The 25,369-nt window shown below is 39.1% G+C and overlaps 1 protein-coding gene across 1 annotated transcript in view; it reads right to left on the bottom strand.

Moving 5' to 3' along the window:
- tead4 (TEA domain transcription factor 4) overlaps positions 1–25,369 on the bottom strand; it is a 70,831-nt gene that overhangs the window by 5,171 nt on the left and 40,291 nt on the right. The window contains exons 3-9 of the mRNA XM_085462376.1: positions 9,717–9,781; positions 6,143–6,214; positions 4,697–4,831; positions 4,337–4,380; positions 4,007–4,068; positions 3,704–3,834; positions 2,969–3,142 (exon numbers count right to left, since the gene is read on the bottom strand). Coding sequence (XP_085318502.1) covers positions 2,969–3,142; positions 3,704–3,834; positions 4,007–4,068; positions 4,337–4,380; positions 4,697–4,831; positions 6,143–6,214; positions 9,717–9,781 — 683 coding nt within the window. The remainder of the gene's footprint in view (positions 1–2,968; positions 3,143–3,703; positions 3,835–4,006; positions 4,069–4,336; positions 4,381–4,696; positions 4,832–6,142; positions 6,215–9,716; positions 9,782–25,369) is intronic.

The following is a 25,369-nucleotide window of genomic DNA, read 5'->3' as shown; positions in this document are numbered from 1 at the left end:
GAGACACAGCTCAGCCTCCTCTCATCTCTTCATCACCCCGTTCATCTTCATCCCTGGCTCATGTAATTCCTCTATTTGTCTTCATCCCTGGGGCCTAGTGACCCTCCTCAAACTGCCATTCCCTGCTTCCCTAACAGCCTGCGAGGGAATTCATCCAATTACAATCAGCAGCGTGCAATTGGCTGATTAGATCATGGTGGGCAGGCTGGCTGTGTAACAATTTAGCAGAGCCAGCTCAAATCAGATTCCCTCTGCACTTCAAAGGCGTGAGACAATCCGTTAGGACAGGGCCACGGGCGCCGAGGGGGTGAAGGAGAGGAAGATGGGGAGAGGAGCAGGGCAGAGAGTGGCCGACAGGGAGGTTTGCTGGAAATTCAATCTAGAATACCATAGCTTTGGAGACGGGTCAGCCGCCTGTCACCATCACCATGCCAACCTGCGCCTCAGCACACCCCGAAGTCACAACCTGCTATGTGGCTATATGACTGCAGTGATACCAAATAGCCTCTTTCCAGCTTTTACAATGGCTTAAATAAGGTTATCATATTTTCAGATGTGTTAAGGATTTCATTTTGCTTATTCTCATGGCCAAGAGCGTCTTTTCTGGGGGTTTCTCCACTGTAGCTGTTGAAATACCCAGCTGTTTTTGCAGCATTTCTGGGTTTTGTCATGGATGCCTTGAGAATTGGAGGACCCCCTTGGGACATGATAAAATGAACAGGCTTGGGGGGAGGGGGGGACAGTGTTATGAGCTTGTTTTCCTCTAGCAAGTTGGATATGTCATAACTGTTGACTCCACCAGGCTCTGACATGAATCAAGAGAGTAATATTTCACTGGTGACTTGTTGGGTTAATGCCACCCAGCATTTCTCCTGCTATCCCTATCTCTTGTTCACACCTTCTGTGTCTCTATTTCTACCTCCTGCCCGTTATTGCTGTCTTGCTCTCTTTTCTTTCAGTGATATATGGCGAGGCTACTCATCCCCTTCTTCCCCTCGCCCCCGATTCAAATGCCACAGCTCGACCAGCTGCTCTTCCCAACCCTGGAGTAAACTACTTCCAATATGGTGCCACTCACCAATGTCTTTTATCTGTCTACAATAAATAATATGTAAGTCAAGCATGTGAGAAGGGTAATGGCATACATACGAAGCCATCTGGTGGAATCGGATGCAAGGCGGCACTTTGAACCTGACATTCAGCATCTTTGGAGGCGTCACACAGCAGCAGTTAACGCTTTAATATACCATGTCACCTTGACATGGCCATATTTTTGTGTGAAACGATTCAGTAATTTGTTAAAGCAGTAAGATTTGACTGTTTTTAGTTACTTCAGCCTCCATTCTGCCTCAGCCATCAACATGCAAGCAACACAGCAAAGTGGTGAAAGTATACACAAGGCTGTATGAAACCTATGGCTGTTTACAACGCTTCTCCTCAAACGTACTTTCAACTCATTTTAAGCTTAAAGGTAATTCCACCCCACCCCAACGTGTCAGATTCGGCAACTGTTGGATGCCGATCTGTTTATTGAACATCAGTGGGAAACACTGAGCACTGCCGTCTGTCTCAGACAGCAAAACCTCTGCTTTGGATGTGTTTGTCACATAGATTTAACCCCACACAACCCTTCACACACTAAAATAATGCATAAGCCTTAACTGTCTGCCCATAGCCAAGTTATATATTGTTGTTGGATTCTTATAAACTCACTAAGTCTTACTGGTAAATAGACCGATTGTTTTATCTACTCTACACTGTCGTCATTTACCACATTTTTTTCTATTTTCCTATCTTGGATGAATCCACTGGAGGGCAACTTGGAGTTCAGCATCTTGTACAATAATACTTTGACTGGAGTAACCAGGGAACCAGTGATTGAACCACCAACCTTTAGGTTAGCAGATGACCTGCTCTATCACAGCCACTGGCAAAGAGGCTGTCCATCCTTGATTTTCTGTCATTTATTTACTTCAGAGTTGGTCCTTTTAAAAGTGTTTTTATTTGATATTATGTGGAGAAGTGAGGCAAATACTAAAGCAACATGGCCAGAGAAACAAATCAAAAGAATGAACAAAGTCAATGTCTGTGTCTCTTGCTCTCTTTCTCCCTTCTCTGTCCCATTTTTATGTCCTCAACTTGGAGTTTCCTCAGATTTCCAGTGGATAATCGGGAATCACACTACCATCTATTCGTCTGCTTGTATCTTATGCTGACTTTGTTATCATGCTTTATTCCCTAAATCACTCTCAATGTGTGATGGTGGGGGTAATGAGAGTGATTCGTTGTTGTCTGTGTGTGTGTGTGTGTGTGTGTGTGTGTGTATGCACTTTTGGTGGGGCTTATCTATAAATAAGAATATAAGGAGGGGGTATGAGGGTTGGTCAGTCTAATAGTGCAGAGACAGGTGTCTCGGATCACATTTCTCCTAGTGAAAGATCAGGCCTGCCACTCTCCCCAAGGTTCCTGTCACACACACACATTCACACACTCACATACACACACATCACAGGCAAATATACAAATACGCACAAGGCAAATGCATGTTGGACAGCAAGGCCTTCTTTGCTGGCATATAAACCACCAATCGGGTCAGGGAGCCATGACTTTCCATTCATTCTAGCCCTAAATCACACTTAAGTTCATTTAACTCCAATGCTTAAGCTATCTCAACACAGTTAACACCGCAAGGCCATTAACAGCCAACAGGTGGTACAAAACATTAACAAGAGCATTCACTGTACTCTCACTTCACCTTCTTGACTTCAGGAGGATTATATGATGATGTATAAAACATGCCACACACAGCTATCATACTGGGCTTTATATGGAGTAAAAAATTACAGTGGAGGTTTTCATCTGAAATTAGTTTGAGATAAACGAAGTGAGCTTAGAAGGAAGAAACAAGGTAAGATCATATAAAACTATTAAGAGATTAAAAAAAAACAAATGCAGAGAAATGTTTTACCCAGAACTTGACAAGAAAGAAAGCGTTGGGTGGCCCCTTGTCAAACAGCTCTTTCAGGCCCCCTTTCTTCTCTGGGAACTTGTCATAGATCTGCCTGATGTCCACCGACTCCAGATAGGGGTCGCTGTAGCTCGGATTGGACTGGCCGATATGCACAAACAGGTGCTTGTTGAACTGGAGAAACAAAAGTGCATATCAGGAAATGAACGCATCCAGAAATGGCAAATGTTTCATTTGCTGAATGCCGAGCTCTGTTGGCTGCTATCTGACATCTGTTATAAGAAGCCAGCCGCTACATTTGATCGCCTTCATTGTGATATCCCATCACCTGTCTCAAGGGTCCCACCCTTTTTCTTTCCACTTGCAACATTCCTGATCATCTGATGTGTTGTGTGTATTCTTTGAGATCATCTCATGATCTTTTTTTAGTTGCAGTCACACTTGGATAGTTCAATGCAGTTTTCAATTGCCAGATTAGCTTTTAACATCGGCTTTTGCCATAAAATAAAATCAAAAGTAGCAGAAAAGTTACTTATTGCCTTCAGAATTTGTAGCTTTACTTTTGTTTATAGGACAAAAATATTTCCTAATCAAGGTATAAGGACCACTGTCAGGTGTAAATGAAGTGAGCAGGATTCTTTTATTTATTCATTTTCATTTTTTAAGAGTAAGCCTTTGTTTCAACTATGGTAATAATAACGCTAACTAAACCACTGATGGATCCACTTTACTTACAGTCTCCGGGTCTTGAGGTTGCTCTAGGAAGGCGGAGAACTCCAGCATTCGCAGCTTGGAGCTGGCAATACTTCGACCCTGCCAAGGGGGGGCACCAGGAGACATGGACAGCCCCTGTGTGTTATCATAAACTGCAGAAGGAAAGGCCGCAACCATGTGAACGTGTCGTTTGACTGTGACTTGAGTAAAAGTTGATAATGCAGCAAAACTGCTGCGATTTGTGTGAGCATTATGCAAGCTCTTTATGATGAGCTGGGTTGTCTCGGCACTTTGCTGACACGACAGCCTTCTGTCAACACCCACCTGTTATCGGGGCAGGGCCAGACGCTTGCATGGCATAGCTCTGTTGGGAAAAGGGCTTAATGCTGGAGAGAAGAGACAGACAAGAGAGGGGGAGAGACATTATGCACCGTCTTGGCCTCATGACCCCTTCTCATTTACTAATTGGAGCACCTGACCTCTAAAGACGCAGGAGCTAGAGTGGTATGCTGAATGTCAGGCAGCTGAAGACTTTTCTTTATAATTGCACTGATGTGTTTTCATTTGCTTTGAGATGAATTCCCCAGGTGAAATTTATCTGATGGTTAATAAACTTATAGCATGAGAAACTAATGATAGACAGCAACTACTTACTCTTCATGGCTTCCTGGCTGTGCTGGAAGTGCCCCGTGCCAAAACTTACAAAACAGAAAGAAGGGAAAGTACATTAAATTGTTGCATCATACCAGTAATCCTCATACTGAGGTGCTTATTATGTATTCAAGATGTAAGCCTGAGCTGACAAGTGCTTCTTAAAAGAAATCAAGCTTCCTTATTCACAATTGAAAGGTAAAAATTGTAAGCAGACAATCTGAATTCACCAAATAACTCGCCTACCAGAATATGATATACATGTACGAGTATATGATTTTTAAAACATTTGGATTAAACCCACAGAATCCTTGATGGATTCTGTGCTACTGCTCAGGGTTTTAGGAAGACGTGAAGACTCACCCCACCACTAGTGGGGTAAGCTGGCCGAGACAGGCCCTGGAGAGCCATCTTGTTCTGGAAGGCTGTGGGCGATATGATCTGGGCTGATGACATGGTGGCCATGCTCTGGAGGGCCTTGTCTTTGGCAGCCTGATCCTACAGAGACAGAAGACGAGAGAGCGAGAGTAAGATTAAACAGACAGTAGAAAGCAAAAGGACAGCACTCATCAGACTCCATTTAAGTCTGCGTCCTACTTCTCCACTAACACAAGCAGAGCCCTAAAAGGGGAAATGAAAGGCAGAGGCCAGCTTGCATCATCGGTGAATCCCTGCCAGTCAGAGAGCTGCAGAGAAGGTGATATTACAGTCAAGGACCTTTAGGTCAAGAGTTAAGTTTATTGCTTTGGCAGGGGCAAGCCAGTGATGACAACTAGCTTCTGTTAGAGGTCATACTTTAAGTCACTGCAGGCAACGGGGTGATATGTTGATATGCTTACCATAACAATCCCAGAACTGGTAAATTCTAATGTCACAAAAAGGATTTTTTAAAAAGAGATAAAGGACAAAATGTTTAAACTATGAGGAATACTGTAAAGTGATATCGCTCTTGTTTTTGAATCCACTCCTTCAGCAGTCCGCAGACCACAGAGGACTACAAGCACTTGCCGCCAAGCCCAAATGGGCAAGGCCACGGGGTGCATTCTTCTTCCCAGAACTGGCTAACACAAGGGCATAGCTGAAATATGGGGGGTACATGTGGCAGGGATCTCAGTTACACCAAAGACGCATTTAAAAAAGGCCTGTCACAGGGGCCAACCCTGTGACCAGCGCAGAGCCCTGCCAGCTGAACCCTCGTGGCTACCATCCAAGGCGAGGAAGAGTCCTGTTGCCTGCTGTGACTGCGACTATGCGAGCGCATGCGGATGAGAAATGCAAACTGAGAAAGTACTGGGGGGACAGGGATGTGTAAATGCTCAGCGTACCACTCGGAACACTTTTATTGTGGCACTTAATAAATGTAATACCTGGCAGTAATAATGCAGGGATTCATATATTTCCTGAAAACTGTGTTTGGATCATCATATTCACAGGCGTGCACAGAAAGCCTCGGGCTTTGGGGAAACATGTTCACATTTCACTGAAATGTGCCAGCATCGCATTTAAAACCGGCACCAATTAGAGGGTGCAATTAAGATAGCTGGTCATTTGTGTATTTGTTTTAAAGGAATGTGAACGGCAGCGCTTTTTTCTTCAGTATGAAAGAAAATAATATAGGGTAATTATATTTTCACCCCTTTTCCATCTGTTACTGCTCAAGCTGATTAATATCACCGCATTAACGGCACCTCAGTTCTGATACTTTGGTCTGATTATAGCCTGAAGTCAAATCTAGCAGTAATAGTGATAATAACAACATCTTGAATAGTCAAAAGCATTTTGAGAATGTATAAAAATAGTTTGACTCACGTAGCGTACCTTCAGCTTCACCTGGATCTCCCTGGCCTTCCGTCGAGCTAGAACCTGGATATGACTAGACACCTGGAAAGCACAGACAACAAAAACAACTGAACGTAATAAACCACAAAAACGGTCTGTTTACATGGTTTTCCCACTGGTCGAGCTTCCTCGCACAGTTTAAAAGACAAAGGCAGGTGAACTGGAAACTGGCCAAAGGTGTACATGTTTGACCGCGTGGCAACTACGAGCTATTCTTTTTCTAATCCACGGACGATCAGCAACTTTAAAAAACGGTGTTAATTTAAACCTAAGGTCGACTAATATTAATTACTATTACATGTCCAGTAGTCAGAGACAAACATTATCATCCATCTGAAGTTGTTTTCAAGCCACATGTGCATCACTATAAGTGATCCCTTTCACGTTGTCACTGTTATTTGATACCTGTTATTTGATAGGAAATGTATGGTATATCCAGGGGTTAAATTAGGATTTATGAGATTTATGGTTTATGAGAAAAGTGAACCATTGTCCACTGAGTTTAGTGCCTAGGAGTTTATTAAAGTACCGTAATTGTCGGGCTATAAGCCGCTACTTTTTGCACAAGCTTTGAACCCTGCGGCTTTTAGTCAGGTGCGGCTTTTCTATGGATTTTCCATGATTTTTGTCATATCGTAAGACGATTTGTTTTGTTTGTTCCGCTGTTGTACGGCACTACGTTGCCTGGCGGAAGGATCGGGGTTCAAGAGTGGTATGTTAGTCACATGTCCGTCCGCCAGGCAACGTAGTGCCATACGAAGTAGCGCGAAAAACAAACTTCAAAGTAGCGCTACGCATTCAGCGGGAGGCGTGGATGATGAGCGGCGATAAACTTGCGAAAAGCAAGTTATGCCCAACTCCACCGGTGGATTCTGACAGCGTGGAAAAGTGCGAAAACATCCACGATCACCAACGGATTTTGAAGGGCTGGACTGCTGCATGATGGAGAGGAGGACACCGCCACGGCCCTTCTGAGGGTGGTCGACTCTGACACTGACAACGAGGATTTCTTTGGTTTTGAAAGTGACAACGAAGGAGAGAAGCGGAGAGTGGATGACGAAGCCATCCTGAGCCTGTTCGTTTCCGACATTGGAGAAGAGGACTTTGGTGGTTTTAGTGCGCAGGAAGAAGAGAAAGATGGTGAATGACTGACTTTTCTTCTTGTTAAAGCCGTGTCACTGCACCTGAGCCTAAAAGGTAGTCCGAATCTATTTTTCTGGTGTGCTGTAGGTTACTGTTATGTACTACATGTGCAAATATGTACCCATAACTTTTTTTTCAAAATATTAATAAAAGGGGTGTGTCTCCAAACAGCCATCTCTTTCCTGACAATTCCCTTTGTGCATATTCTCTTACATATGATGAGTCAACATTGAAACACCTGCGGCTTTTAGTCAGGTGCGGCTAATGTATGTACAAAACAGGATTTTCCCCTGATTTTAGCTTGTGCGGCTAATATTCAGGTGCGCTTTGTAGTCCGGGAAATACGGTAGTTACTTTTTTCTTCTGGGATACTCAGAGTTGCAAAGACTGTTCCTGGGAAGATTTGTTGCAGCTAAAATTTTATGTGTTATTTTTCAGTCCTGTTTTCTCTTGGTGTGTTTAAAAAAATGTATTTATGTACAGTGCTTTCTGGTTAAACAGCCTTTTAAATGAGGAACACTGAAATCTGTAAAGCCCGGTGAAAAGTATCAACATTTATTTTCTTTTTCCGGGAATTCTGACATTCCAGGTGTGCATATAAAGAAAAGATACCACTTAGCAAAAGTGGTATCTAAAGTAAACCTATAGGCTGAACATAGATTTCTTAACCACCTGTCTGTTGCCTTATTTTTTATATACTTAAATGATTAGATAGGTTTCATACTCACAGCAATATCACTTTTGCAAATGATACTGCATTTATGGTGCAAAACTGAAATTCCTTCAGTAATTGAACACTTTTAAAGAATAATGATTCTCTAGAGGAAATAATAATAATAATAATAATTAAAACTTAGCTACAGTTGTGATGGATCAATCCTGAGCACAATCCATGTTTTCCCAATGATCTCACTGTAGGAACTGAATACATGCGTAGCACAGCTGTCTGATGTGCACAAAAAAAAAAACCCAAAAAACCACACAGTTTGGATATGTAAGACCAAAATGAAACCCCAGAGGACAAATGTGCCACTTACTCAAATTGTGCACAGCTCCTTTTCTCACTTTGGAGATAGAATTAGCTATTATTAATCTCTGGCTCTCCTCCACAGTGTGTCTTTTGTCCTGTCTTCCCCCCTTTCACCACCAAATGGTGGCAGCAGATGGCTGTCCCTCTCTGATTCTGGTTGTTCCTGTTAAAATGATTTTTCCCTTCCCACTGTCACCAAGTGCTTGCTCATAGGGGGTCATCTGATTACTGGGGTTTTCTCTATACTATTTTAGGGTCTTTACCATATGAAGCATCTTGAGGTGACTGTTGTTGTATTTTGATGCTACATAAAGAAATTGGATTTAACTGAATTGTTTAACCTGCTGCTGTGTGTTACTGAAGTCAAAGAAAAAAGAAGTTTTGATCTGTCTGCGGTGGTGCATGAGACAGTGTCTAAAAGCAGATCTCAAGAGTTGGATGTATGTTTGTAACGCAGAGCTTTGGTGTGCGTAGCTGCTTTAACAACAATGTGGTATAAATGCTTTGCATTTTGGGCCTCTGCCACATGGAGATGCTTACATGGATTCAAATGTTTTATTCCCTTCATTCACTAATAAACAAAAACTATAAAACAAGAAAAAAAACAGTGATAGACATGTAACTGAAATGTATATACTTTAATAAAACGATAAGTAAAAAGTGTACAAACTACACACTAGTTCAAGTTTCAGTTTTTAAGTTATGACCTGTTAAACAAACTCATTGATAACTAATTTGCTTTTATGTATTTTTATTGAAACACTGTCATTTTCATCCCATTTCTCGCTTGAATTCTATAATTATGGGGTCTATAGTCTTATGTAGTCGTTCTGGAGAACAGCAGTCAGTTTGCCACAGATAAACCAGCAGGTGTCCCTCTCTGCCTCCAACCTGTCTTACTACTCATCTCTGATCTACCACTGCCCCTCCTTCTGTTTCCATCTCTAATCATCTCTTTTCATTCCCACAGTGTCTCCGACAGATGACTTAGCAGAGACCCTTTCTCTCCACATCCATCACAGCCTCATACATCAGTTCTTCCATATCAGATACCGGACTGAGGATTGAGTTCCAAATCCCTCCACGTCCTGCCTCAGTTTCCCATCCAGACCACTGTTTTCCCCAGCTTCGTTTCCCTACTAACAAGCACCAGATCCACAAGGTGGTGAAGATACAACACCGACACATGATCTTATAGCATCTGTGCATTGGGCCACGGCCCTAAATCAATCATCATCTCCAGCACTCCAGGGATTGAGGGTTCAGTGGGGGGGGATGTATAGGGTGTTGGCGCATCACTCAACAGGAGTGGATTTTCTGAAGGGGTTCAAAAATAGAGGCTGCTACAAATGGTATTTGCAGAGAACTCACCTGCTTCCTGGTCCGCGTTTTCCCTGTGCGAAGTTTGATGTATCGTGCAATCAACTCATTTCTTCCTGCAAGGGTCCAAAAAGAGAGAGAGAAAAAAACATATTTTACTTTTTAATTACAAGGACCAGTTACTGGAAATTTTACAGAGGTTTGAAACAGATCTAACTCATCATCTAGTGCATTGCAATCGTACTGATGGACATGAATTGATTGTCGCGGCTTCTTTGTTAGGAAAACTGAAACAATTGAATAGATAAGGCAAGACAATCTCTGTTTACGTGTTCACATATCAGGAATATAATCAGCAAAATGAATAGCTTGAAACAGATTTGCCTGAGTGTGCACATTGTTGTAAGCATTTAGATGGCTGTACGTATAGAGAACTTTGCAAACGCACGTGCCCGAAGTAACCACAAGGCTGTCAAATGTGTCAACGCTGAAGGCAGAAAGTGTAAGTATATCGCTAAGTTTACATGTCTGCCTGTGAGAGAGCTTGCATCAGTCCCGGGGTGACCCCCCCCAGTATACGCTGAGCTCATATCCCCACAGTGTGTGCCTGTGCTCTGCCACTGCTGACAGACAGGTCCAATTGGCAGAGCAGGTGGAGGCTGCAGCCATGCGATCCTCAGACCGGACTCAGGACAGACACGACACAGGCCACTGACCAAAGGGGGTGGGTCTGGTGAGGCTGTAAGACAGCTGGTGTGTGTGTCAATGTTTATGGAATATGCTTTTACGCCTGCAGTAAATTTTGAGCATCCAAATTCCACAGTTGCTATAGAGGCCAACAATCACGTGGTTTCTTTAACTCATCTTCCAAATTAAAACTGCAGTGTAAGGCCTAAAATGAAAAATGCAGCCTTCGTTTGTTGTTGCTACTATAAGTGAAGGTTTTACAGGAAATGGTTCAACTTGTGTGTTTGTGTGTTTCTGTCATACAAATGTACACTTTGATTATAGTCATTTGTTGGGCAAAAATTCCACATATTACCTGGCTGCAATTTCTCAACCATGTGACTCTTTTGTAAGTGTAAATGATCACAAAATAACCAGTTTAATGTCAACGTGGGTGCTAGGAAATTCGAAGAGGCTTTTTTTTCATAATTGATTATTCAAGGGAGCAATTAGAAACATATTTATTAATGGAAACCCTGCAGCAACACATTCACATTATTTTAGGCACTACGAAAAAGCGAGGACACAGACAAACTCCCCGGATCACTCACATACTGAGTGAATCACTCTCGAAGGACCTCTCGTGCACCCACGCAAACTCACAAAAATATACACAACCAGTCACACAAGAGTTTGCTAGTCTTTGCACCACCTCTTAAACACGGTCATTTTTCCCCTGGCACCACATCTCCATGTGAATTAACACACGGATCAGTCACGACACACAACCTGGTATAAACCCGTCAGATTTTCCCCTCACATAGTGATGTTTGGGTCAGACCTCACAACGCTACTCAAACCGGCCAATCAGATGACTCTGAATGATGAAAAAATGGAAACCTAACACCTGGCTCAAGCCCCATCAAACATTTTGTCAGCCAGTAAAAGTGATCAGATTTTGTGCGGAATTCAAAACAGTTTCTACTCGGAGATCATGGTAAACTTAGATCCCACCCAAGCAGTTCACTCAGACATGAATTTCCACCTAATGCTTTTCGAAAGCACGTGTTAACGAAGGCTTTGCTGCTAAATATACAAACAGACAACCTTTCAACCAGACATCTGCCACTTGTAAAGCGCTTTCTTGAAACCTCAAATAGATAATTATAACGTATTACAACCCACGTTGTGTTCTGGATGGAGAGCTTTGATGCACTGATTAACTATCAGTTAAATCAAAACTAGAATTACATTTCATCACAAGTTCTTGTCTTGGTTTCACCATTTGCACCATCACTCTCACTCTACTCAAAGCTCTCGAACCAGCGCAGAACACCATTCCAAGAAGTCAGACATTGAGTAACACCAACTGGCAGACTAACCAGTTTAAAACAAGCCATCCGTTTTGTCTGGGTCTGCTTTTGTAGTAAGTTTATAGTTTTTTACTCCAAGTCAGTTTAAAAAACTGACTCTGTGACGGCATGTGTTTCTTGCCCCAGGAGACTTGTGTTATATTTCCCGACCTCAGCAATCCAACTGTAGTAAAATACTAAGCAGTGAGAGATTGGGTCGAGCACGAGCAAAGGTTTGATGGCCTTACTGCAAAAACTCAAAGGCAGATCTATGATTTCTATGTATATATATTCATATTCTTGTATTCAGGTATTTGAGCCAGGACATTCATTGCCACTGATTACGTCAGACATCGCTTGAAAACAAAACAGTGAGCAACTAAAGCAACTTAGGCAACTTGAGGCCAAGCTTGACTTTGTTGGCTGCCTGAACCAACTCAAATAGCTATAAATGACTTAAACTTAGATCAGCTTGATGAAACGCTTTTGGAAATGTGGGACTCACAAATTCCTACTGCACAAAAAATAAAATAAAATAAAATAAAACAATGAGCAACCTATAGGTCTATGGTGCCACTGAGGAATTAACAATAAAATATATTATTCCTCCTTTCCCACTAGAAAAACATGTGGAAGACTTTACTGATCTGGTGGTCTGAGTCAAAAGGACTACAGTTCATGTAAAAACTCTAAAAGTGTTACACATTATATAACACGGTTGAAATATGCAGAAAATGTGTTTTCTTAACGTGCTGCTATGGTCAAGGTATAAGGACATGAATTAGAATAAATGAGAGTCGGTTTGGAGAGTAAAAGAGGAAAAAATGGTCGATATTATTCTGCCTAAAGCTTCAGGCCCCTGAAACACATACACACTCACACACACATTCAGTATTATCCAACTGTAGGACTGCTTTTGTATAAGGCTTTTGTGGACTAAACCCTGCTCCAAAATGCTTTGCACTCCAGTTTATACACACAACCACACAAGTCGATATAGACATATACTGGCACACACACACACACACACACACACACACACACACACACACACACACACACACACACACACACACACACTCCAGCCCCAGCTGCGGCATTCATTCCGTCTCAATCTTATTTTCCTTTCAGGGCTGTAACTCCTCAACCGTTTAGTGTTTATCAGGAGGTGCACTCGCTGGCCGATTGTTTGAGCCCCTAAATGCATATTTCTTTAATTCCCCAGGGATTAAGAAAGTGTTCCACATTTCCTTGCAATCAAACTCTTGAAAAGACGAACACAGAGCTTTGTCAAAGTCCTCACAGTACTTGACCTCAAATGAACATTAAGTTGCCTGCATTGAGTTCCTCACATTACAGCAGCAAGTTCTTCCAGTTCCCACCGATTTATCTTCAGTGTACAGTAAGATGTACGTTGCATATCCAATAGGGATTTTCAAAGTAGCAGACACAGATGTGTGAGCATGTCTCCACAGATGAATGCAGTTCTTCAATTTTGTCATTTTTCTCGCCAGATTTTTTGAACCTTTGTCATGCCCTGAATGTAAGTTGTTGTAAAACTTTATCAACCTGTAAAGTGCCATTCTTAGAGCAAGCAAAAGACAGTGAGGTTAGAGCTGTAGCTCTAACCTAGAGCTGTAGCTTCCTGAAAGGCTGTATGGTTAAAAAAAAACAAAAAAAAACAACAGCTCCTAAGAGCTATTGTTTTTCTGTTCTATAGTAAAGTGAAACAATTTAACAATTCAATTCAAAATTGAATGATTTCAAAATTATTCTGTCACCATAGCGATGGACAGTATGACAATATTGTATGTATTCCAAGCGATACACAACGTCATTAAGGAGCCGTCAAACACACTTCGCCTCATGCTCACATATCAGATGCCCTGCCACTCCTAGTGTGCTTGGGGAAGGGCCCCTCAAAAATACCCTCCAACACACCCATGAGATCAGAGAGGCGACTCAGTCACACAGCGATGAGATCATGATATCCAATGGGACCAGCACAGACAGAGAACCAGTGCCAGCCAAGGCTGCAGGAAAGTCAGTAGGAACATTATACCATCACCCAGTGGTCAGCGGTCTGATGTTGTTTATCACACTGCCTGCAGTCACGGACTCGTCTAAGGGGGAATCTGATTCTGGAAACATTTCTTAAGGGTATGAAAAGTGATGTAGAAGAAGCCAAGTCAGGGTTTTACTGCGCTCAAGATATACTGCTGGGCTTTGCAATGTAGGAAAAAGTTTATAATAATATCACCACCATATGAGTGAGGGAAAAGTGTAAGTTAGAAGAGCTTCTATAAAGCTGTAATAACATTACTATAAAAAAAATCATCTATAACATTATTTCACACTTGGACCACCATTCAAAGAGACACACCTGTTAACTGTTAACAAGACAACTGAATGGTTAGTGGAAGGTTAATGTATACTTTGTTAGTTGCGTAATATTTTTTGAATAAGCCAAAGTAAAATGTATTTACAACATCCAACATGTACTGCAACAATACCACAAGTAAAAATCGCGTGGTCAGCAAACAAGATGTGTGACATGATCCAGCTTTTTCACTTCAGATAAGAATTTTGACACCTCATTTTAGGGCACTGGCCAATACTGAGTCACTGGGTTGTGACTCGGTGTTCTCTTTTCCTCCAATTTAAAGTTATAATGTCACTAGTGTCGTGCCTTGTCATATCGCCCGTGATTATACAGGTATAAATGTTTATGTGATGTCATATTGTGATATCATTGCTATAGGAAATATATTACCCACCTCTGAATGTGACAGTCCTTACAGAACCTTCAAGGCATAGTAATATTACATAGAAAAGCATGTACCCCCTCACAGCAATCTGATTTGTCATTTATATAACAGTTAACTTACAACGGTGACAAGTGATTACATTTCAGCAAAGTAGAGTTATAAGTTATGAATGTTGCACATCTGATTTCGTATTTTTAGAACATGTACACTTTTTGTATGCCAAATGCTAATCAAATTAGTTGTTTGGATTATCAAACTAATAGTTGGGAGGTGGGTTTCAAATAAAATACTGGTGTTGAAATAAAGTTATTTTAAAAGAAACATTTCTATTTGTATAAAAGAAGCATAAAAACAGCTGCCCCTGTTCCAGCCTGTAGACAATTGAAAACATCTCTTAACTGTATTCAGTAATGGAGAAAAAAAAAGTCATGCAAGACGTTAGAAAAGCTGTTGCCTTCTTTTGTCTTTTGTCTTCTCCTCTTCCTCCTCAGGCCTGTTGATAAAGATCAGGGAAAAGTGGACGGGTTTTGTAAAGTTCTGTCAAAGTCAACCGCCGGGCCTGGCTGGTAGTAAAATTCATAAATTTGCCCTTCAGAGATGCAGATGCAGTTATAACTGGCCCGGTCTGATCTCACTCCCTCTGCTTTTCAGTGTTTCTCTCTACCCAGTGCATTCATGACATTACCATATAGACACCGACTGGTGTGCTGGGTCCTGCATGGACTGTTTTGACATTTTCTTTTATCCATTATATATGTATATATGTGTAAATAAATAACCCTTTTTGCATAAAGTCCTATGGATATCCATACCACATTAACTGATACACATAAAACAATGTGTCAAATATCCATACACTACGCTGTGTTGCATCTTTGCCATATTTAAGCGTTAATAACAATAGTAACTAGAAAGTGCATTTTCTGAAGAAACTGCAGTGTGAATGCTTGAATCTGAATGTATGCATTGAAATGAAATAATTACTGAATTTAAGTTAAAAATTTTGAATGAGATTAAAAAAAAAAACCCGAATTTAACCTGAAAACAAAAGTGCTGAACTGCTAAAAGCTGAAGGTTACACAGAAGAAGAAGTTGGAAAAAAACTGAAAATGTTTTAATTGTAAATTAGAAAAACCTAAGAAATGAGAAAAGAAAATTTAGAGTCAGAAAACATCTGAATGAATATTAAAAGTTCGTATTCTTTGAATCACTGAATGACTAAAATGTGATCCCTCCACTTGGATCCACACAGTTTAAAAAGTTTAAATGCCTGAGCTTTGAAAGATACGGTGTTGGAAAGAGAACAATAATGGCGACAATTTGAGGGTAAAATGATGGCTGTAACACTGTGGACACAGCAGCAGTTGAAAGAGAAGTGTTTAAGATGAATCTTGGCACAGTGGCAGGCAGAGCTCGTTAAGCAGGCAGGTGTGAGCCTGGTTGCTATAGTGACTGCACCCAATGGCTCCATACACACGTACACAGACATGCACCTCACTTTTGCTGCTTAAAATGAACAGAAAAGTCAGGCCCAAACAAATTCTTCCCAAATGAAAAGTACATGTCGTATTGACAAAATTCTTTCACCGTGAGCGACAGCCATGTCTAGTCTACCTAATTCTCAGTTTTCATGCCTGTGGAGTTTATTATATGGACGTGGTGACAGTGTAAAGACACCATGCTCTTCTGATTTTCAAACGAACCTTCTGAGCCATTTTAACATTAGAGTCTATGGAAGAGTTGGAGGGAGGAGGCTGTGCATTGGTGACATTTATGAAAGAACCATAACACCTAGTATAATAGTAAACACATTGGATGAAAGAGGACAGCCATGGCTACGTTTTGAGGGTAAAATCATACCTGTAGAGCAAACGCTGTGGACACAGCAGCAGTTTTAAAAAAGATTTTAAGATTAATTTTTTTGCTCCTCTCACTCTAGCAGTTGAGCTGTCTCACTCTAGCCCCAACATTCCGTCCCATACACACCCATTATAAACTCTGAAACGGGTGAAAAAACATCATGAAACTTAAACTGGAACTGAAGAAAAAGTATAATAGATATTGAAAAGATAAATACAAGTTGAATAGTTGAATGTCTTGTCTTCGTTTTAAAGTTTGAATGGTGGCTCTATGTCAATGTATGTTGAAGTAGATACAGTTTAAAGAGGAGGAAGTTGAATGAGAATTTGAAGGGTCTCCCCATTGAAATACATGGGAAATTTTTGTTGAATAAAGTTGAATAAAATTAAAAATATAAATGTTAAAAATGAGAAAAATAGAAGCAATGTTGTCCAAAAGAATAGGAATCTAACGGTGTTTGAATGGTTTTTCTAAGTTAAACGGTTTTGAAGGAGTAGGCTTTCAAAAAACGTACGGAATAGATAATAATAAAATAGAACTAGAAAGTGCATTTTCTGAAGAAACTGCAGTGTGAATGCTTGAATCTGAATGTATGCACTGAAATGAATTAATTACTGAATTTTGAGTTAAAAATATTGAATGAGATAAAAAAAAAAAACCGAATTTAACCTGAAAACAAAAGTGCTGAACTGCTAAAAGCTGAAGGTTACACAGAAGAAGAAGTTGGAAAAAAGCTGAAAATGTTTTAATTGTAAATTAGAAAACCCTAAGAAATGAGAAAAGAACATTTAGAGTCAGAAAACATCTGAATGAATATTAAAAGGTCATATTCTTTGAATCACTGAATGACTCAAATGTGATCCCTCCACTTTGATCCACACAGTTTAAAAAGTTTAAATGCCTGAGCTTTGAAAGACACGGTGTTGGAAAGAGAACAATAATGGCGACAATTTGAAGGTAAAATGATGGCTGTAACACTGTGGACACAGCAGCAGTTGAAAGAGAAGTGCTAAAGATGAATCTTGGTACAGTGGCAGGCAGAGCTCGTTAAGCAGGCAGGTGTGAGCCTGGTTGCTATAGTGACTGCACCCAATGGCTCCATACACACGTACACAGACATGCGCCTCACTTTTGCTGCTTAAAATGAACAGAAAAGTCAGGCCGAAACAAATCGCTCCCAAATGAAAAGTATAGGTCGTATTGACGAAATTCTTTCACCGTGAGCGGCAGCAATGTCTAGTCTACCTAATTCTCAGTTTTCATGCCTGTGGAGTTTATTATATGGACGTGGTGACAGTGTAAAAACACCATGCTCTTCTGATTTTCAAACCAACCTTCTGAGCCGTTTTAACATTAGAGTCTATGGAAGAGTTGGAGGGAGGAGGCTGTGCATTGGTGACATTTATGAAAGAACCATAACACCTAGGACAATAGTAAACACATTGGATGAAAGAGGACAGCCATGGCTACGTTTTGAGGGTAAAATCATACCTGTAGAGCAAACGCTGCGGACACAGCAGCAGTTTTAAAAAAGATTTTAAGATTAATTTTTTTGCTCCTCTCACTCTAGCAGTTGAGCTGCCTCACTCTAGCCCCAACATTCCGTCCCATACACACCCATTATAAACTCTGAAACGGGTGAAAAAACATCATGAAACTTAAACTGGAACTGAAGAAAAAGTATAATAGATATTGAAAAGATAAATACAAGTTGAATAGTTGAATGTCTTGTCTTCGTTTTAAAGTTTGAATGGAGGCTCTATGTCAATGTATGTGGAAGTAGTAAGAGTTTAAAAATGAGTAAGTTGAATGAGGATTTGAAGGGTCTCCCCATTGAAATACATTATAAATTTTTGTTGAATAAAGTTGAATAAAATTAAAAATATAAATGTTAAAAATATGAAAAATAGAAGCAGTGTTGTCCAAAAGAATAGGAATCTAACGGTGTTTGAATGGTTTTTCTAAGTTGAACGGTTTTGAAGGAGTGAGATGCCAAAAAACGTACGGAATATATAATAATAATAACTAGAAAGTGCATTTTCTGAAGAAACTGCAGTGTGAATGCTTGAATCTGAATGTATGCACTGAAATGAATTAATTGCTGAATTTTGAATTAAAAATATTGAATGAGATAAAAAAAAAAAAAAAAAAACGAATTTAACCTGAAAACAAAGGTGCTGAACTGCTAAAAGCTGAAGGTTACACAGAAGAAGGAGTTGGAAAAAAACTGAAAATGTTTTAAATGTAAATTAGAAAACCCTAAGAAATGAGAAAAGAACATTTAGAGTCAGAAAACATCTGAATGAATATTAAAAGGTCATATTCTTTGAATCACTGAATGACTCAAATGTGATCCCTCCACTTTGATCCACACAGTTTAAAAAGTTTAAATGCCTGAGCTTTGAAAGATACGGTGTTGGAAAGAGAACAATAATGGCGACAATTTGAGGGTAAAATGATGGCTGTAACACTGTGGACACAGCAGCAGTTGAAAGAGAAGTGTTTAAGATTAATTTTGGCAGAGTGGCAGGCAGAGCTCGTTAAGCTGGCAGGTGTGAGCCTGGTTGCTATAGTGACCGCACCCAATGGCTCCATACACACGTACACAGACATGCGCCTCACTTTTGCTGCTTAAAATGAACAGAAAAGTCAGGCCGAAACAAATCGCTCCCAAATGAAAAGTAAAAGTCGTATTGACAAAATTCTTTCACCGTGAGCGACAGCAATGTCTAGTCTACCTAATTCTCAGTTTTCATGCCTGTGGAGCTTATTATATGGACGTGGTGACAGTGGAAAGACACCATGCTCTTCTGATTTTCAAACGAACCTTCTGAGCCATTTTAACATTAGAGTCTATGGAAGAGTTGGAGGGAGGAGGCTGTGCATTGGTGGCATTTATGAAAGAACCATAACACCTAGTACAATAGTAAACACATTGGATGAAAGAGGACAGCGATGGCTACGTTTTGAGGGTAAAATCATACCTGTAGAGCAAACGCTGCGGACACAGCAGCAGTTTTAAAAAAGATTTTAAGATAAATTTTTTTGCTCCTCTCACTCTAGCAGTTGAGCTGTCTCACTCTAGCCCCAACATTCCGTCCCATACACACCCATTATAAACTCTGAAACGGGTGAAAAAACATCATGAAACTTAAACTGGAACTGAAGAAAAAGTATAATAGATATTGAAAAGATAAATACAAGTTGAATAGTTGAATGTCTTGTCTTCGTTTTAAAGTTTGAATGGTGGCTCTATGTCAATGTATGTGGAAGTAGTAAGAGTTTAAAAATGAGTAAGTTGAATGAGAATTTGAAGGGTCTCCCCATTGAAATACATGGGAAATTTTTGTTGAATAAAGTTGAATAAAATTAAAAATATAAATGTTAAAAATGAGAAAAATAGAAGCAGTCATGTCCAAAATAATAGGAATCTAACGATGTTTGAATGGTTTTTCTAAGTTGAACGGTTTTGAAGGAGTAGGCTTTCAAAAAACGTACGGAAAAAGAAAATATAACTAGAAAGTGCATTTTCTGAAGAAACTGCAGTGTGAATGCTTGAATCTGAATGTATGCACTGAAATGAATTAATTGCTGAATTTTGAGTTAAAAATATTGAATGAGATAAAAAAAAACAACAAAAAAAAAACGAATTTAACCTGAAAACAAAAGTGATGAACTGCTAAAAGCTGAAGGTTACACAGAAGAAGAAGTTGGAAAAAAGCTGAAAATGTTTTAATTTTAAATTAGAAAAACCTAAGAAATGAGAAAAGAACATTTAGAGTCAGAAAACATCTGAATGAATATTAAAAGGTCATATTCTTTGAATCACTGAATGACTAAAATGTGATCCCTCCACTTGGACCCACACAGTTTAAAAAGTTTACATCTCTGAGCTTTGAAAGACAAGATGTTGGAAAAAGAACAACGATGGCGACGTTTTGAGGGTAAAATGATGGCTGTAACACTGTGGACACAGCAGCAGTTGAAAGAGAAGTGTTTAAGATGAATTTTGGCAGAGTGGCAGAGAGAGCTCGTTAAGCAGGCAGGTGTGAGCCTGGTTGCTATAGTGACCGCACCCAAGGGCTCCATACACACGCACACAGACATGCACCTCACTTTTGCTGCTTAAAATGAACAGAAAAGTCAGGCCGAAACAAATCGTTCCCAAATGAAAAGTAAAAGTCGTATTGACAAAATTCTTTCACCGTGAGCGACAGCAATGTCTAGTCTACCAAATTCTCAGTTTTCATGTCTGTGGAGTTTATTATATGGACGTGGTGACAGTGGAAAGACACCATGCTCTTCTGATTTTCAAACGAACCTTCTGAGCCATTTTAACATTAGAGTCTATGGAACAGTTGGAGGGAGGAGGCTGTGCATTGGTGACATTTATGAAAGAACCATAACACCTAGGACAATAGTAAACACATTGGATGAAAGAGGACAGCGATGGCTACGTTTTGAGGGTAAAATCATACCTGTAGAGCAAACGCTGCGGACACAGCAGCAGTTTTAAAAAAGATTTTAAGATTAATTTTTTTGCTCCTCTCACTCTAGCAGTTGAGCTGTCTCACTCTAGCCCCAACATTCCGTCCCATACACACCCATTATAAACTCTGAAACGGGTGAAAAAACATCATGAAACTTAAACTGGAACTGAAGAAAAAGTATAATAGATATTGAAAAGATAAATACAAGTTGAATAGTTGAATGTCTTGTCTTCGTTTTAAAGTTTGAATGGTGGCTCTATGTCAATGTATGTGGAAGTAGATACAGTTTAAAGAGGAGGAAGTTGAATGAGAATTTGAAGGGTCTCCCCATTGAAATACATGGGAAATTTTTGTTGAATAAAGTTGAATAAAATTAAAAATATAAATGTTAAAAATGAGAAAAATAGAAGCAGTGTTGTCCAAAAGAATAGGAATCTAACGGTGTTTGAATGGTTTTTCTAAGTTGAACGGTTTTGAAGGAGTAGGCTTTCAAAAAACGTACGGAATAGATAATAATAAAATAGAACTAGAAAGTGCATTTTCTGAAGAAACTGCAGTGTCAATGCTTGAATCTGAATGTATGCACTGAAATGAATTAATTGCTGAATTTTGAGTTAAAAATATTGAATGAGATAAAAAAAAAAAAAAAAAAAAAAAAAACGAATTTAACCTGAAAACAAAGGTGCTGAACTGCTAAAAGCTGAAAGTTACACAGAAGAAGGAGTTGGAAAAAAACTGAAAATGTTTTAAATGTAAATTAGAAAACCCTAAGAAATGAGAAAAGAACATTTAGAGTCAGAAAACATCTGAATGAATATTAAAAGGTCATATTCTTTGAATCACTGAATGACTCAAATGTGATCCCTCCACTTTGATCCACACAGTTTAAAAAGTTTAAATGCCTGAGCTTTGAAAGATACGGTGTTGGAAAGAGAACAATAATGGCGACAATTTGAGGGTAAAATGATGGCTGTAACACTGTGGACACAGCAGCAGTTGAAAGAGAAGTGCTTAAGATGAATCTTGGTACAGTGGCAGGCAGAGCTCGTTAAGCAGGCAGGTGTGAGCCTGGTTGCTATAGTGACCGCACCCAATGGCTCCATACACACGTACACAGACATGCGCCTCACTTTTGCTGCTTAAAATGAACAGAAAAGTCAGGCCGAAACAAATCGTTCCCAAATGAAAAGTAAAAGTCGTATTGACAAAATTCTTTCACCGTGAGTGACAGCAATGTCTAGTCTACTGAATTCTCAGTTTTCATGCCTGTGGAGTTTATTATATGGACGTGGTGACAGTGGAAAGACACCATGCTCTTCTGATTTTCAAACGAACCTTCTGAGCCATTTTAACATTAGAGTCTATGGAAGAGTTGGAGGGAGGAGGCTGTGCATTGGTGACATTTACGAAAGAACCATAACACCTAGGACAATAGTAAACACATTGGATGAAAGAGGACAGCGATGGCTACGTTTTGAGGGTAAAATCATACCTGTAGAGCAAACGCTGCGGACACAGCAGCAGTTTTAAAAAAGATTTTAAGATTAAATTTTTTTGCTCCTCTCACTCTAGCAGTTGAGCTGTCTCACTCTAGCCCCAACATTCCGTCCCATACACACCCATTATAAATTTTGAAACGGCTGAAAAAACATCATGAAACTTAAACTGGAACTGAAGAAAAAGTATAATAGATATTGAAAAGATAAATACAAGTTGAATAGTTGAATGTCTTGTCTTCGTTTTAAAGTTTGAATGGAGGCTCTATGTGAACGTATGTTGAAGTAGATACAGTTTAAAGAGGAGGAATTTGAATGAGAATTTGAAGGGTCTCTCCATTGAAATACATTATAAATTTTTGTTAAATAAAGTTGAATAAAATTAAAAATATAAATGTTAGAAATGAGAAAAATAGAAGCAGTCATGTCCAAAAGAATAGGAATCTAACGGTGTTTGAATGGTTTTTCTAAGTTGAACGGTTTTGAAGGAGATAGATTACAAAAAACGTACGGAATACAGAATAATAAATAAAATAGAATAAAGATTAGAAGAACAATACTGTGAATGCTTTTCAAGCATTCACACTAACTAGAAAGTGCATTTTCTGAAGAAACTGCAGTGTGAATGCTTGAATCTGAATGTATGCATTGAAATGAAATAATTACTGAATTTAAGTTAAAAATTTTGAATGAGATTTAAAAAAAAAACCCCGAATTTAACCTGAAAACAAAAGTGCTGAACTGCTAAAAGCTGAAGGTTACACAGAAGAAGAAGTTGGAAAAAAGCTGAAAATGTTTTAATTGTAAATTAGAAAAACCTAAGAAATGAGAAAGGAACATTTAGAGTCAGAAAACATCTGAATGAATATTAAAAGGTCATATTCTTTGAATCACTGAATGACTAAAATGTGATCCCTCCACTTGGATCCACACAGTTTAAAAAGTTTACATCTCTGAGCTTTGAAAGACAAGATGTTGGAAAGAGAACAACGTTTTGAGGGTAAAATGATGGCTGTAACACTGTGGACACAGCAGCAGTTGAAAGAGAAGTGTTTAAGATGAATCTTGGCAGAGTGAGAGAGAGAGCTCGTTAAGCAGGCAGGTGTGAGCCTGGTTGCTATAGTGACCGCACCCAATGGCTCCATACACACGCACACAGACATGCACCTCACTTTTGCTGCTTAAAATGAACAGAAAAGTCAGGCCGAAACAAATCGCTCCCAAATGAAAAGTAAAAGTCGTATTGACGAAATTCTTTCACCGTGAGCGACAGCAATGTCTAGTCTACCTAATTCTCAGTTTTCATGCCTGTGGAGCTTATTATATGGACATGGTGACAGTGGAAAGACACCATGCTCTTCTGATTTTCAAACGAACCTTCTGAGCCATTTTAACATTAGAGTCTATGGAAGAGTTGGAGGGAGGAGGCTGTGCATTGGTGACATTTATGAAAGAACCATAACACCTAGTACAATAGTAAACACATTGGATGAAAGAGGACAGCGATGGCTACGTTTTGAGGGTAAAATCATACCTGTAGAGCAAACGCTGCGGACACAGCAGCAGTTTTAAAAAAGATTTTAAGATTAATTTTTTTGCTCCTCTCACTCTAGCAGTTGAGCTGCCTCACTCTAGCCCCAACATTCCGTCCCATACACACCCATTATAAATTTTGAAACGGGTGAAAAAACATCATGAAACTTAAACTGGAACTGAAGAAAAAGTATAATAGATATTGAAAAGATAAATACAAGTTGAATAGTTGAATGTCTTGTCTTCGTTTTAAAGTTTGAATGGTGGCTCTATGTCAATGTATGTGGAAGTAGTAAGAGTTTAAAAATGAGTAAGTTGAATGAGAATTTGAAGGGTCTCCCCATTGAAATACATGGGAAATTTTTGTTGAATAAAGTTGAATAAAATTAAAAATATAAATGTTAAAAATGAGAAAAGTAGAAGCAGTCATGTCCAAAATAATAGGAATCTAATGGTGTTTGAATGGTTTTTCTAAGTTGAACGGTTTTGAAGGAGTAGGCTTTCAAAAAACGTACGGAATAAGAAAATATAATAACTAGAAAAATTTGCATTTCCTGCGAAAATGCAGTGTGGATGCTTAAAGCTGAAGCTGTATGCAAAAACTAGCTGAAAAAGCTGAAAAGTTGCAGAAATTGTAAAAACTTTGCAGAAGCAAAAGAAGTTTGCTAAAATGGAATAACTTAGCAGAACTGCAATATCTTAGAGGAAACATAATACTTGGCAGAAATACAATAGCATAGCAGAATTTAGCAGAAATATTGTAACTTACCAGAAACATGATAACTTCTCAAAAATACAAGAATTTAGGAGAAATAGTATAAGATAACAGAAAGAATATATTTAGCCAAAAATACTTAAACATTACAGAAACACTATGATTTAGAAAAATAGTACAACAGAGCAGAAATATTGTGATTTACCAGAGACACTGTGATGAACTATGAATATTGTAATTTTAAATTAAGACTATGTTTTAGCACAAATATTATAATTTGGCAGAAATACTATAATTTAGCAGAAATACTATATTAAGCACAAATCCCATAAAAAGCAGAAATACTGTACTATGATTTAGTAGAAAAACTATAATTATTCAGAAATACTACATTTAGCAGAAATACTATATTAAGCACAAATCCTATGAAAAGCAGAAATAGTATGATTAAGCATAAATACTACATTTAGCAGAAATACTATATTAAGCACAAATCTTATAAAAAGCAGAAATACTATATTAAGCACAAATCCTATAAAAGCAGAACTAGTATATTAAGCACAAATCTTATAAAATAGCAGAAATAGTATGATTTAGCACAATAGTAATAAGTTAAACAGAAAAATTGGAAAAGCAAAATGGACAGCTGAAAAAATGCTGAACATGCTGAGGGTCCCTCAAATATACTAGTTAAATGACAAAAATCTGCAAAAAAATTTATGACAGCCACACAATTATAAATATGTACACATGAGGAAACACACATGCACAGAGAGACACACACACAAGATCCAATTCAGTCAACCAGTCTAAATATATTGAAT

Source organism: Copadichromis virginalis, linkage group LG7, assembly GCF_057382275.1.
Source record: "Copadichromis virginalis isolate Kocher_CV1m ecotype Utaka linkage group LG7, C_Virginalis_male_GT1.1, whole genome shotgun sequence".
NCBI classification, from domain to species: Eukaryota; Metazoa; Chordata; class Actinopteri; order Cichliformes; family Cichlidae; genus Copadichromis; species Copadichromis virginalis.
The sequence above is the reverse complement of the archived record's forward strand: the minus strand, read 5'-3'. Positions and strand labels throughout refer to the sequence as shown.